This window comes from Erinaceus europaeus, chromosome 19 (genome assembly GCF_950295315.1).
Source record: "Erinaceus europaeus chromosome 19, mEriEur2.1, whole genome shotgun sequence".
NCBI lineage: Eukaryota > Metazoa > Chordata > Mammalia > Eulipotyphla > Erinaceidae > Erinaceus > Erinaceus europaeus.
The window spans coordinates 13,052,431-13,067,194 of NC_080180.1; the positions used below are offsets into that span (position 1 = coordinate 13,052,431).

The 14,764-nt window shown below is 38.8% G+C and overlaps 1 protein-coding gene across 1 annotated transcript in view; it reads left to right on the forward strand.

The window, feature by feature from the left end:
• CDC73 (cell division cycle 73) overlaps positions 1–14,764 on the forward strand; it is a 110,698-nt gene that overhangs the window by 76,519 nt on the left and 19,415 nt on the right. Inside the window, exon 11 of the mRNA XM_007539762.3 lies at positions 13,228–13,285. Coding sequence (XP_007539824.3) covers positions 13,228–13,285 — 58 coding nt within the window. The remainder of the gene's footprint in view (positions 1–13,227; positions 13,286–14,764) is intronic.

Below are 14,764 nucleotides of genomic sequence, written 5' to 3' on the forward strand. Positions count from 1 at the left end.
AATGTTTTCATTGGAAATAGGAATTTAGCATGTAAAGAGACTTTGAAAGCAGAAAAGAGAAGACAACAGTTATGTAGGATTAGGAAGGGCTAATCTGACTTGAAAACTTGATCTTTCGTACCTCTAGTCCCCTATCTTCTTAGATGCTATCCAAGGCATTCAGATATATTCAGCAATGCATTGTCTTTTTTTTTTTTTTTTTTTAAGATTTCAAATTGATTATTGAATTCTGTTCTTTTGAGGAATTGATAAAACTTGGTAGATGATTATAAAATGGCAAAATATTTAGAAGTCAGTATTATATATACTTAGGTTTTCCATGTACATATGAAAGAAGTTTTATGGGCTTCACTGTGATGTGATATTTCTGATTTTGATACTTCTGAGTTTTCCAATTTGGTGTGTAACATTTTTCCTTGAATATTTTTATGCATTCTTAATACTTTTATTTTCTTTAAATAAGATCAAATTCCATAGATAATTGATGACATTTAGTGAGCCGGTATTTAAAAATGTAAAAAAAAAAATACTTGCTAGTTCATAAGTATCCTCATAGTTAGTTTTGAGTTTTATCTGATTTTCTTCTTTTTTAAAAATATTTATTCACTTGTGTTGCCCTTGTTGTTTTATTGTTGTTGTAGTTATTGTTGTTGTTGATGTCATCATTGTTGGATGGGACAGAGAAATGGGGAGAAGAGGGGAAGATGGGGGAGAGAAAGATAGACACCTGCAGACCTGCTTGACCACTTGTGAAGCGACTCCCTTGTAGGTGGGGAGCTGGGGGCTCGAACTGGGATCCTTATGCCCTTGCTTGCATTTTGTGCCACCTGCACTTAACCCACTGCGCTACCGCCTGACTCCCACATGTATTTCTTCTAACATTACATAGAACTTGTATTTGTTAGTGTTTTTGGAATTTATAATGTTCCAGACATTTTGAAAATCTGCTTTCCTGCCTCCCATGTTTATACAGTTTGTAGTTTCATAGTGTTAGGTAAGTACAGACTTCTATTTCATGTATCTACTTTGGTTAATTTCTTAAATCAAGTGCTAGCAAAAAAAAAAAGTTCACTTGACGAATGCACTGATTTGCCATGCGTGCAACCAGGTTCCAACCTGACCTCTCCTTCACTGGAGGGAATTTCAGTACTGTGATCTCTCCCTCTCCCTCTCCCTCTCCCTCTCCCTCTCCCTCTCCCTCTCCCTCTCCCTCTCCCTCTCCCTCTCCCTCTCCCTCTCCGTTTAGAAAAATCACTGGAGCAATGAAGTCTTGGTGATGAACATATTCTACCCCACACACACCTAAAGGTGCAGACCATTGAATATAGTACTTAAAAGCTTGAAGGTTTTTTTTTTTTTTTCTGTCTGTATTGTGAGTAGTTGTATTGAAGCTACCAAGTTAAGACCAGAATTTAAACACAGTCCTTTTGAAATAGAGAGCTGAGTAGGAGAATATTGTTTTTATTTACATGGAACATAAGAGCAAATCTACCTGACAATATCTTGAAGAAACTCATTGAATAATGCCATCACATTTAATCAGTTAATTGAACACATTAGGGTGTACTGTAATGGTATTGTTCCTAGTGAATAGGTATTACTTACATTAGAATAATGAAATTTGAGTACAGAACTTACCTTTTGGGGTCACCTAGATATTTAGTTTCTTCACATTACAAACAAGGTAACTAAGATCCTGAGAAATGGTGATTTCCTCAAAGCACAGTACTTAGTGGGATAGAACCAGGGCTAGAACCTAGAGTTTAAAACTTCTAAAACATCTCCCTCCCTCCCTCCCTCCCTCCCTCCCTCCCTCCCTCCCTCCCTCCAGGGTTTTTGTTGGAGTTTGGTGCCTGCACTACAAATCCACTGCTTCTGGAGGCCATTTTTCCCTTTTTGTTGTCCTTGCTCTTTTTGGGTCATTTTTGTTGTTATTGTTGTTGGACAGGACAGAGAGAGATTGAGAGAGGAGGAGAAGACAGAGGAGAAGAGAAAGATAGACAGCTGCAGAACACTTGATCCAGTTGTGGTGGATCTGGGGGGCTTGAACGGGGACCCCTATTCTGGTCCTTGTGATTGGCACCATGTGCGCTTAACCCACTGTGCTACCACCCGCCCCCCCACCCCCATTTTTTAAACACTTGTGTACACTACCTTTGATTAAATCCATTTATATTGTTTTTAGTCCGGAGACGCATCATCCACACACAGGATTCTCTGGACTTTCAACCTTAATCATATCCTTGTGCTGCTGTAAAGGTTGTCTTGCCAATTGTAAATGAAAATAGGAGTTGTGGTCAGGTGGTAGCGCAGAGGGCTAAATGCACATGGCGTGAAGCGCGGTTCAAGCCCCTGGCTCCCCACCTGCAGGGTGGTTGTCTTACAAGCAGGTCTACAGGTCTCTATTTTCTCTCCCTCTTTTGTCTTCCCCTCCCCTCTTGATTTCTCTCTTATCTTACCCTACAACGACATCAATAACAATAATAATAACCACAACAATGATAAAACAAGGACAACAAAAGGAAAAATAAATAAGTATTGATTAAAAAAGAAAAATAAGAGTTGCTTATTAGATGTCAGAAAGTATATGAACATTAGACCTTGGTATTTAGTGATATCTGCTGGCCTGTTTTAGTTTGTTTGCAATTACATTTCCATTACCTTCATGCGATGTATTTTTTCCCATAGATATACATGAAAAATATTATACTGTGCAAGTTTCCCCTTTTAAAAGACTTGTATTTTGTGTTAGATCTTCTTTGACTTTTGATGGGGTTGTGACCTAATAACACAGTGAGCTGAAAATGCAATAAGATACACCCAGCTTGTCATATCTCCTAGCTTAAACTAACTTACCTTAAATATGTTAAAAGCACTCACACTCTGGTACACTGCAGGATGTTGGTTGTTCACCTTGCCTGTGTGACTGAGTGGGCGCTGCTCCTTACTGCTGCCCAGCATCACAAGAGCATCGCCCCACGTATTGCTAGCCTGGGGGAAAAAAAGATGAAGATTCAGTGCTTGGTTTCTACTGAATGTGTATATCAGTTTCACACCATTGTAAAGTTGAGATTCTTAGGTCAGAGTAGAGTAAAACTTGGGACCGTATGGACTACTCTGTGTTCACCAGAGACTGGAATGATGATCAGATGGATGGTCAGACAGGTGAGAAGGAAGGAGGGAGGATACACAGATGAGATGCCTTAGATTATAAGAAACTAGCTCAAGTGGTTAATGTACACCGAGAAGTTCCAGGACTTGGAACCAGTTAGCTGGAGACCTAGCAGAGTCAGTGTAAGTTCTAGTTATGTCTGAGTGCTTTGATAGAATACCAATGTTCCAGCTTGAAGATAGTCAGGCAGAAAACAGTCTCTCTTTGCTCTCGCTTATGTTCTGTTCACACCTTCACTGAATTGAATTAAGCCAACTCGTATCAGGAAGAACAATCTACTTTACTCAGTGTACCAATTCAAATATTAATCTTCTGGAAACACCCACAGAGGCACACCCAGAATAGTGGTTAGTGAAATTCCGGGAACTTCATTGTCTGGCCAAGTTGATACACATAACTAACCATCACAGTTGCCTTTAAAATACACACACACACACACACACACACACACACACACACACACACACACACACACACACACACACACACACACACACATTTTTTTATTTTCCATTTTGTTGCCCTTGTTGTTATTGTTGTCATTGTTAGATAGGACAGAGAGAAATGGAGAGAGGAGGGGAAGATAGAGGGAGGAGAGAAAGATAGACACCTGCAGACCTGCTTCATTGCTTGTGAAGCAACTGCCCTGCAAGTGGGGAGCTGGGGGCTCGAACTGGGATCCTTACGCCTATCTTGAGCTTCTTGCTTTTAACCCGCTGCACTACCGGTAGTCCGACTCCCAACCTTTATGAAGCTTGTGTAAATACTATCAGTGAGCACAATCTAGGCCCTTACTCAGTGTCATGGATAAAACAGTCTAGACATGTTAACTGCTTTAGAATGAAAATGTATCTTGTGAACCTGGAGATAAGATTTTCATTATCTAACCATTCTTCCTTAAATACTTAGTAGTTTTTATCTGAAATTATTTATATTTGTGTCTCTCTGTGATTCATTCATTTATGAGCCAGTTTAATTTTCAGCCAAGAAAGCATTGTAAAGAGCTTTGTAAGTATTGTAAGATGAATTGGAAAGTGTATTTAGTTTTTGATCAGTGACTGTCTGTCTTAGTGATGGTTGCCAGAACACTTGTATTCTGCTTCTGTATGTGACTATAAAGAAAATGGATAGTGGAGCCAGGTGGTGGCACACTGATTAAACATACATTCCAGTGGGCAAGGAACTGAATTCAAGCCTCTGGTTCCCAGCTGCAGGGGCAAAACTCCACAACGGTGAAGCAGGACTGCAGGTGTCTCTGTCTCTTTTCCCCTCTCTGTCTCCCCTCCCCAATTTCTCTCAGTCTTTATCCAATAATAAATACAGAAATAAGTCACACACAAATTATAAAACCAGTGAAAATGAATATCCCCAAATCAATGTTTTCATTGCTATTGATAGATTTTTCTTTATTGAGATTAGAATGTATTTTTTAGAATATTATTTCCAACAGTAGAAAGACACTGAAATTAGCTCAAGGGGGGAGGGAGGGGAAAGAGTATAAAAAGGTATAGAGAATATTCCATAGTATCCCAAAATGAGAAGTGTGAATTGGCCTTCAAAAGAACACAGTAAGAAAGTGGAGAACTGTCAGAAATCAAGGAAACTTTTCTCTGTTTCTGTCTGGTGCCCCATGATTACTTGTCACTTTTCCTGCATCTGCACACCAGCTTCTGGTTCTCAGTGCTCTCGACATTCTCAAAGCCAGCAGGGCTACCCATAACTGCAGCTCAGATTGCTCAGTGTTTCTCTGTATAGGTTTCAAATTCTTTAAGGAGCAAAATTGGCTCAGAGCAGTTCATGTGTTTGCTTATTCCTGATGGGTAGGGTTGAGTTCTGAAAGAGAATGGATTTTCTCTCAGTATAATTTGTAGTAGTAGTTGGGATATGTTTATTCTTTTAACCATATTTGTACTTATTTTCATTTATTTGTATTTTAACAGAATCTTTCATCCTCCCCCCTGAAAAATTCCACTGTGAGTGAAGTTCCAGCTATGGCAAAAGAGTCACTCACTGTTCTTAAATAAAGTCCATGGATTTAGAAACTTGATATTTGGGAATTCAGAATATCTGATCCAGATTTCATAGGGATAAAATACTTGTTTCATAAATGCACACAGGCATTTAGTTAACATTTAATTTTTTATTTTTATTATTTTTATTTTTAAATATTTATTGTATTTATTTATTCCCTTTTGTTGCCCTTGTTGTTTTATTGTTGTAGTTATTATTGTTGTTGTCGTTGTTGGATAGGACAGAGAGAAATGGAGAGAGGAGGGGAAGACAGAGAGGAGGAGAGAAAGATAGACGCCTGCAGACCTGCTTCACCGCCTGTGTAGCGACTCCCCTGCAGGTGGGGAGCCGGGGTTCGAACCGGGATCCTTATGCTGGTCCTTGTGCTTTGCGCCACCTGCGCTTAACCCACTGCGCTACAGCCCGACTCCCAACATTTAATTTTTAAACATCTAACTTTTTGGTGTCACAGTAGCCACATAGATTATAAACTTTTAAACTCGTCATATAGAAATGTACCCCAGGAGAGGAATTACTGAATCATATGGAAGGTCCATGTCTAGCCTTCTGAGAGTTTTCCAGACTGCAGTCCACAGAGGCTGTACCAATTGACATTCCCACCAGCAATGTAAAAGGGTTCCTCTGTCCCCACATCCTCTCCAGCATTTGTTGCTGCTGTCCTTTTTGATGTATGCCATTCTTACAGGAGTGAGGTGGTATCTTAGTGTTGTCTTAATTTGCATTTCTCTGACAATCAGTGACCTAGAGCAGTTCTTCATGTGTTTGTTAGCCTTTTGGATCTCCTCTGTAGTGAATGTTTTGTTCATATCCTCTGCCCATTTTTGGATGGGGTCATTTGCTTTTTTGGTGCTAAGTTTGCTGAGCTCTTTATATATTTTGGTGATTAGTTTCTTGTCTGATGTATGGCATGTGAAGATCTTCTCCCATTCTGTGAGGGGTCTCTTTGCTTATGTGAGTTTATTTGGCTGTGCAGAAGCTTTTCAATTTGATGTAGTCCCATTGGTTTGTTTCTGCTTTAGTCTTCCTTGAAATTGGGTTTGTTTCATCAAAGATATCCTTGAGGTTTAGGTGCTAAAGTGTTCCACCAATGTTTTCCTCTAAGTATTTGATAGTTTCTGGTCTAACATCCAGGTACTTGATCCATTTGGAGTTGATTTTTGTTTCTGGTGAGATAAGGAGGTTCAGTTTCATTCTTCTGCATGTTTCAACCCAGTTTTCCCAGCACCATTTATTGAAGAGAGCCTCCTTCCTCCATTTAATACTTTGGGCCCCCTTATCAAAGATTAGATTTCCATAGGTGTGGGGGTTTAGTTCTGGGCTTTCAGTTCTGTTCCACTGGTCTGTGTGCCTATTTTTATTCCAGTATCAGGCCAGATGCCACCAGGATGCTAGCCAGGCTTCCCTGGATTGAAGACCCCACCAATGTGTCCTGGAGCTCAACTTCCCCAGAGACACACCCTACTAGGGAAAGAGAGAGGCAGACTGGGAGTATGGACCGACCAGTCAACGCCAATGTTCAGCGGGGAAGCAATTACAGAAGCCAGACCTTCTACCTTCTGCAACCCTCAATGACCCTGGGTCCAGGCTCCCAGAGGGATGGAGAATGGGAAAGCTATCAGGGGAGGGGGTGGGTTATGGAGATTGGGTGGTGGGAATTGTGTGGAGTTGTACCCCTCCTACCCTATGGTTTTGTTAATTAATCCTTTCTTAAAAAATTTAAAAAATGTACATATATGTGTGTTTATATATGTATATGTTCTGTGTGTACTTCATTAAGAACTTTCAGCATTATACCACACTTCATATTAAGATTTTCTAAAAGTAGCTAGATGTTTTTCACACTGACTCTTATTACCAATATGTCCCCCTTATGTATGTTATAATTTATTTCCTGTATTTTAAAGTAGCAGGTACCATTATCTGCTAATACCAAAAGATTTCAGTTATTAAAGTAGATTGAGGATTATACCCAAAATGCCTTATCATGTTTTATATCCATGATTCCATCACAGTTTTCCCTCTTTCTTTTTAATTCAGTCATTTCTTTTCAGAATGCCTCAAGTTGTGGTGAGATTTTAGAACTTGTGACTTTCCAGGAGAAAGCAGGTTTTCCTCCCCAGTTAGCACAGCCTGCCAGCTCTGCTGTGTGTTTCTGTGCAGGTACTGTTCTTCTCCCAGCTTATACTGGGCATTATTATTATTATTTTACTTTTTATGCCCAACCCAAGTGTCTTAAAATATAAAACTGTTTTCTGTATCATACTATAGTAGAATTAATCTTCCTGATCTTAAATACATGCCAGATATGCTATTGTGTGTAGCCTTTGAAAAATTCTTTCTCGCTCACTCCACCCACTCAACCCCTGCTTCCCGTTTTTATTGTGAAGAAGAGGCTGAGTTATTTGGATTTTGAAAATTGTTTATGCAGCATCTTTTAAAAACTTATTCCCAAATAATGCAGATTGAACTAGAATGTGTTTTATTGTTGGCAGGAAGCCAAAGAAATGACCACAACTAACAACACAATTAGTGAATAGCTTCTTCTTCTTCTTCTTCTTCTTCTTCTTCTTTTTTTTTTAAGGAGCTGTTGTTTTGTAATAGGTGTTTCTCTCCGTGTCTCTCCCCACACTCACTGCATGAGTTACATAGACCAATTCTAGAACTGAACATAGCTATAGCAGTTTGAGCAATTCAAGGTTTAAAACATCACTGCCAGCTACATGAAATAAATTTTTCTTTTGCCTCCAGGGTTATTGCTGGGGCTCGGTGCCTACACCATGAATCCACTGCTCCTGGAGGCCATTTCCTCCCCTTTTGTTGCCCTGTTGTAGCTTTGTTGTGGTTGTTATTGTTGTTGTTGATGTTGTTTGTTGTTGGATAGGACAGAGAGATGGAGAGAGGAGGGGAAGACAGAGAGGGGGAGAGAAAGATAGACACCTGCAGACCTGCTTCACCGCCTGTGAAGCGACTCCCCTGCAGGTGGGGAGCCAGAGGCTCTAACCCAGATCCTTACGCCGGTCCCTGCGCTTTGTGCCACGTGCATTTTACCTGCTGCACTACTGCCTGACCCCCAAAATTATTTTTCAGCTAATTAAAACAAAAAAGGATTAGGTAATACAGTGGTGAGATAAGAGACTTTTGTGGCTTATAAATCAGGTAAAACTGAAGTCATTTGAAGCTGGGTGTTATGAAGAGTGTTGTATTCTTTTCATGTTAGTTTCCTTCTGTTCTGAAGATGGATTTTCTCCATGAATCAAGAGACACGACTACCTGTAATTTTGGGTGTATTACTTGTAGCTCAGACTAGAGGCCTACCTAGGCAACTCCAGCTTATTTACTACTTTACTTAAATTAAAATTTTATTTATTTATTTGGTTATTTATTACTATTTTACCAGAGTAGTGCTCAGTTTGGGCTTATGGTAGTGCTGTAGATTGGACTCTGCGACCTTTGGTAGCTCGGGCATGAAAATCTTTTTGCCTAACCATTTTCTATCTCTCCAGCTCTCTACTTTATTCTTAAGATTTATTTATTCATCTACTATGTCACAGAGAAAGGGCAGGGGAGGGGATTTCAGAGCACTGCTCAGCTTTAGTGTAAGGTGTTACTAGAAATTGAGCCTATAGCCTCTGGTACCATAAACATGCAAATTGGAGCTCTAACAGGTTGAATTGTCTGGGTTTAGCTCTTAATTTATAAAACCAATACCAGGAAAGACCTTTTGATAGATATGACCTAGCTATGTCCTCCCCAGTGACCAGAGGCAATCAAGCTTATTGCCAGAAAGGAATGCTTTGGCATGATAGAAGTCCATCAAGAAAGGACTGCTTACATAGCAATCAGAAGATGCCTGTTACTGCATTATTCATGCTTAAAGGAGGTCTAGCTTTAAGGTTATTCAAAAACAGACAAAAATACAGACTATATTTTGTAGTGAAAAAGACCTATCAAAGTTTTTATAGGTTTGTATCTTTTACTGATCCACATTAATAGTCCGATGACAGTATAATATATATATATTGAATTAGTTAAGTTTTTAACCATTACTTAGCTTTGACTCGGGGTTAAAATCAAGAGCTTTGTGCCTCAGACATGATTTCTTTTTCTTCATAGATTTTTCTTTTTAAATTTTTGCTTCCCCCCCTTTGTTGCCCTTGTTTTATTGTTTTTGTAGTTATTGTTGATGTTGATGTCATCATTGTAGTATAAGGCAGAGAGAAATGGAGAAAGGAGGGGAAGACCGGAGAGGGGGAGAGAAAGATAGATATCTGCAGACCTGCTTCACCGCTTGTGCAGCAATTCCCCTGCAGGTGAGGAGCCGGGGGCTTGAACCCGGCATCCTTCTACCAGTCCTTGCTCTTTGAGCCATGTGCTCTTAATCCACTGCACTACTGCCCGACTCCCTCTCCCCTTCTTTTCACCCCCCCCCCACATATGAGTGAAATGATCTTTTAATTTTTTTATTTTCTCCTGGCACCACTTGTTTCAATTAATATGCCCTAGTTAGAAGAAAGCTTTGTGATGGATCCAACCATGCTTGTGGTCAAATGAATGAAAGATGACTACACTTGAGTGTGTTTTATGGTTTTCCTATTTCACTTTATTTCTTTTTTTGTATGTTCTTAAAGCATATCCCATGAGTCTCTATTTACATATAGGAAGTTATTGGGTTGTTGGAAATGCCATGTGTATTTTTGCATAGACAAACATGCTGATGACTTTTCTGATAACTTCATATAAGCAGGGGCTGGGCAGTGGTACTGCTGTTTGAGTGGAGACATTCCAGTGCTCAGGGACCTGAGTTCAAGCAACTGGTTCCTACATGGAGGGTGGAAGCTGCAGGTGTCTCTGTCATATCCCTGTACAAATCCTTCTTCCCTTTCAGTTTTTCTGCCTCTAATCCAAAATAAATAAATAACACATAGTAATAAAAAGAAGTTATCAGTCTAAAGTTTAGTCAAGTTATTGTTATATATCTCAAAAATTCATTATGTAAAAACATGAGATAAATGGCTAAAATCTTTACTTTCTTTTTTTTTAAAGATACTTTTATTTATTTATTTATTTATTCCCTTTTGTTGCCCTTGTTATTTTATTGTTGTAGTTATTATTGATGTCGTTGTTGTTGGATAGGACAGAGAGAAGTGGAGAGAGGAGGGGAAGACAGAGAGGGGGAGAGAAAGACAGACACCTGCAGACCTGCTTCACCGCCTGTGAAGGGACCTGCCTGCAAGTGGGGAGCCGGGGGCTCGAACCGGGATCCTGACGCCGGTCCTTGAGCTTAGCGCCACCTGCGCTTAACCCGCTGTGCTACAGCCTGACTCCCTTTACTTTCTTTTTAATTAAGAAAATCTAGACTCAGTTCAGTAAAACAATTTTTATGCACCTACTGTGTTTAAGTATAAATTGCATTTACAAAGAATAAAACATCATGTTTGTAACATGTACTTAGAAAAATGGAATCAGAGCAGTTTATCTCAATAATAGCCCACTGCTTTTTTTGCATTTGAAACTGTACTTGTTCTTAATTTATTTGGAGAAAAATAATCATATCAAAAGCAGGCTTGACAGATTCTTACAAACTCATTTCATGAAAACAGCATCTAGACCAACTCAATTTGAGATACGTGCATCAATGTGTAACTAAATGCATAATAGTGAAAAGTAATGGAATAACAGGATAGTTTGCTCCTGCTGTACTCAGGTGCCTTTAAAAATTTAATTATTTTTTTATTTTATGAAAAGGTAGGGAGGAAAAATAGTGTGACGGAATGGAAAGTGAAAAAAAAATATAAGAACATTGCTCTGTCATAGGTAGTAACGGATTGGGAGGCACAGACTCCTCATGCATGCATGGTTTGCTCTAAAGCCATTTTCCTACCTCCCTCAGATTCCTTTTTAGGGGGCAAGGGGCACTAATTGATGGTGTTTCTTCTAGTAAAGGGACATGCTCTTTTTTTTGCCATCAAAGTGGATACTGAGAATACTATATTGAAAGTGAAATGCAATTTCTTTATTAGTATTCATTTCATTTATGTCAAAGGAAACAGATGCTATAAGATGGGCCAGGTGTTGGCGGATGCCTTACAGTGCACAAGGACTCAGGTTCCAGACCCTGGGCCCTACCTGTTGGGGAAGCTTCACGATGGTGAAGCAGGGCTGCAGGTGTCTCTGGGTCTTTCTGCCTCTACCTCCCTCTCCCCTCTCAATTTCTCTCTGTGTCTATCCAATCAATAATAAATAAATAATACTAAAAAATTTTAAAATATGCTATAGGTTACTTGCCATGCTAAATGATGTTAGTATGTAGAATCTCATATTTTGAAGATAATGTATTGTGATTAAAATGCACATTGTTTAGCAGTAGAGGCCAATGGTAGCGCACCTAGTTGACAGCACATTTTTTATTATTTATTTCCTTTTGTTACCCTTGTTTTTTCATTGTTGTTGTAGTTATTGTTATTGATGTCATCATTGTTAGATGAGACAGAGAGAAATGGAGAGAGGAGGGGAAGACGGGGAGAGAAAGACACCTGCAGACCTGCTTCACCATCTATGAAGTGACTCCCCTGCAGATGGGGAGCCGGGGGTTCGAATCAGGATTCTTTTTTTTTTTTTTCTTTCTTTCTTTCTTTCTTTGTGTGTGTGTGTCCAGGGTTATTGCTGGGGCTCGGTGCCTGCACTACAAATCCAGTGCTCCTGGAGGATATTTTTCCCATTTTGTTGCCCTTGTTGTGCTTGTTGTAGCTGTTATTGTTGTCATAGCTGCTGCTGTTGTTGGATAGGACAGAGAGAAATGGAGAGAAGAGGGGAAGACAGAGACGAGGAGAGAAAGATCGCCTGCAGACCTGCTTCACCACCTGTGAAGCGACTTCCTGCAGGTGGGGAGTGGGGCCTCAAACTGGGATCCTTACTCCGGCCCTTGTGCTTTGCGCCATGTGTGCTTAACCCACTGCGCTACTGCCAGACTCCCTGAGAGCACATTTTATAATGTGCAAGTACCTGCATTAAGAGCCCCTGGTCCCCACCTGCAGGGGGAAAGCTTTGCAGGTGGTGAAGCAGTGCTGCAGGTGTCTCTCTTTATCTCCTATCTTCCCCAACCCTCTCAATTTCTGGCTGTCTCTAACCAATACGTAAATACAGATTAAAGACATTATTTAACAGTACTTCTTTAGATAGATATATTTGGTTTTTAATGTAGCTTTATTGTGATGGTTCCATGTAATTTACCTGACACTTGTCTAAACTACTTCTGTTGAATACAGCTGGAGTAAAACCTCTGTGAATTACTAGTTTTGAAATTTACATTTGTAATTCTCTATGAAAAATTAATTTTTACAAATAATTTAATGTGGATATGAATGAGACTATTGCTCCAAGATTAAACAGTTGTCTACCTTAAGCATTTTTCAGTTCTATCATAATATATAATTGACATGCTTCAATACTTAGCATATTTCCTCCTATCTATTGCTTGCTTAGTAGCTGTTATTTGCTACTCGTATTTTAAAATATTTTTAGCTACCTGACACGACTCATATCTCATCCATATAAATGTGATTATTTTCCTTGAATATTTAAAAGGTATTTAATTTTAATTGTAGTTTTTTAATATACCCCAAAATAACATTGTTTATATCTTTTTAACATGAGATTATGTATCATGTATTGTTTTGAGACTGTTTGAAAAAAAAAGTAACTTAATTTTTAAATAGGATTTCTGTGAATATTAAAATTGTCAGCAATTAAGCAAATCACTGAGTACTTGAACAATAATACATGCTTAAAATAACTACAGTGTGGTAACAATTTGAATTTGTTTTCTACTTAAGATTCCCATTGTTACTTCATGCCCAGTAGCATAAATGATTAGAGATATTAAAAGGCTGTAGGGTACAATGATTGAATGAAAAAGATATATGCAGTTCCTATGTAGTGATTGATGCAATTCAAATGAAAGTGCTTATTATTTATAATATGTATAATAAGTTTGACAATGTGCATCAATTTTTATTGTTTTAAAGGAGGGTGCTTCAGCCCGGAAGACTCAGACTCCTGCAGCACAGCCAGTACCAAGACCAGGTACAAGTGTCACACTGCCTGCATGCGGTGTCCTGCACGCACCCTTGCACCCACTCCCCCATGAAAGTTGTCTTATTTATAGGACTTGAAGGAACTGAATTTAAAGTTTTTAATGCAAAATACATTTAAAGGCTATTCCTTCAGATTGACTATTAATAATGAATGCTTAAGTGAATCTCAAAAACTAGAATGCTTTACATAATGTGTCATTAAACCTCAGTCAGTATTAGTAAACTTGATAATCTTAGCAGGAAAAAAAACCACAATAGTTTAAAGACATGATAATTTCTTGTAGTACATTTGAATCGATCCAGTAGGCATTGTAATGTTTTACCTTAGTATTTGTCACATTTTAATGCAGAGTCATTGATGAAATAGGCTGTATACCATTGTACTTTAGTCAGTGACTTTTTACCTTTTGGCAGGATTTTTGACATGATGGTGTGTAAGCGGTACATATCCAGCAGACATTAAAGTGTGATATACTCTTTTATAATACTGACAGCCAACCATCTTCCTGATAGTGTGCTTCACATGACAGTATTTTTAATTTTAGGTTGTTTACCAAGATGTTAACCCATCCTAAATTGTGGAAGATCTACAGTACTATAAAGAACATGCTTGAATAAATAAAGAAAAAAATGAAGTCTTTCTTTATTACTCGTTTCCTTAGAAATTCCATAGATCTTTTTTTTTTTTTTTAAATATCTTTATTTTATTTATTTACTGGAATAGAGACAACTAGAAATCAAAGGGAAGGGGAGATAGAGAGGAAGAGAGATAGAGAGACACCTGCAGCCCTGCTCCACCACTTGTGAAGCTTCCCCCTGAAGGTGTGGACCAGGGACTCAAACCTGGGTCCTTGCACACTGTAACATGTGCACTCAACCAGAAAAAAAATGAGAGAGACCACTGAAGCTTCCTTTTCAATTGACTTGAGATTGGTAATTAAACAACAAAACTTTATCTTAACCACACATTTGAATTGCAGCATTGCAGTCTTTGCTTATAGTCCAAATGAGCTTTCTGCTCTCAGCCTTGATCTTTTGCCTAAATCTGTTGTTTTTCCCTTTCAGAATTGTGACATGAAAATCAAATCATGTCACTTTTTGATTTTTGAATTTTCCTGTAACATTGTACTTGGCAATACCTAGAAAACCATATTATATTGGTTCTGTCACACTTCTTTTGTCCCTTTAGTTTTTATATTTGCGTGCTTCATTTTCATAAGCACAGCAGTGTCTTCCTGTCTTTGGCATTTGTCCACGTTACTGCTTCTTATCTGAATTGTTTGTCCACTTGTTCTTTGCAAGCCTGCTCCTTTTGATCCTTCAGCGCTCAACCCAAATGCCACTTCCATTGAGAGGCTTTTTCTAAACATTTTACCTAAAAGGCAGTTTCTTCCAGTGTATATTCCTCTTGTTTAGTGTTATCTGTCCAGCTTATTTCCATGTGTCTGGTTGCTCATTAGTTTACAGT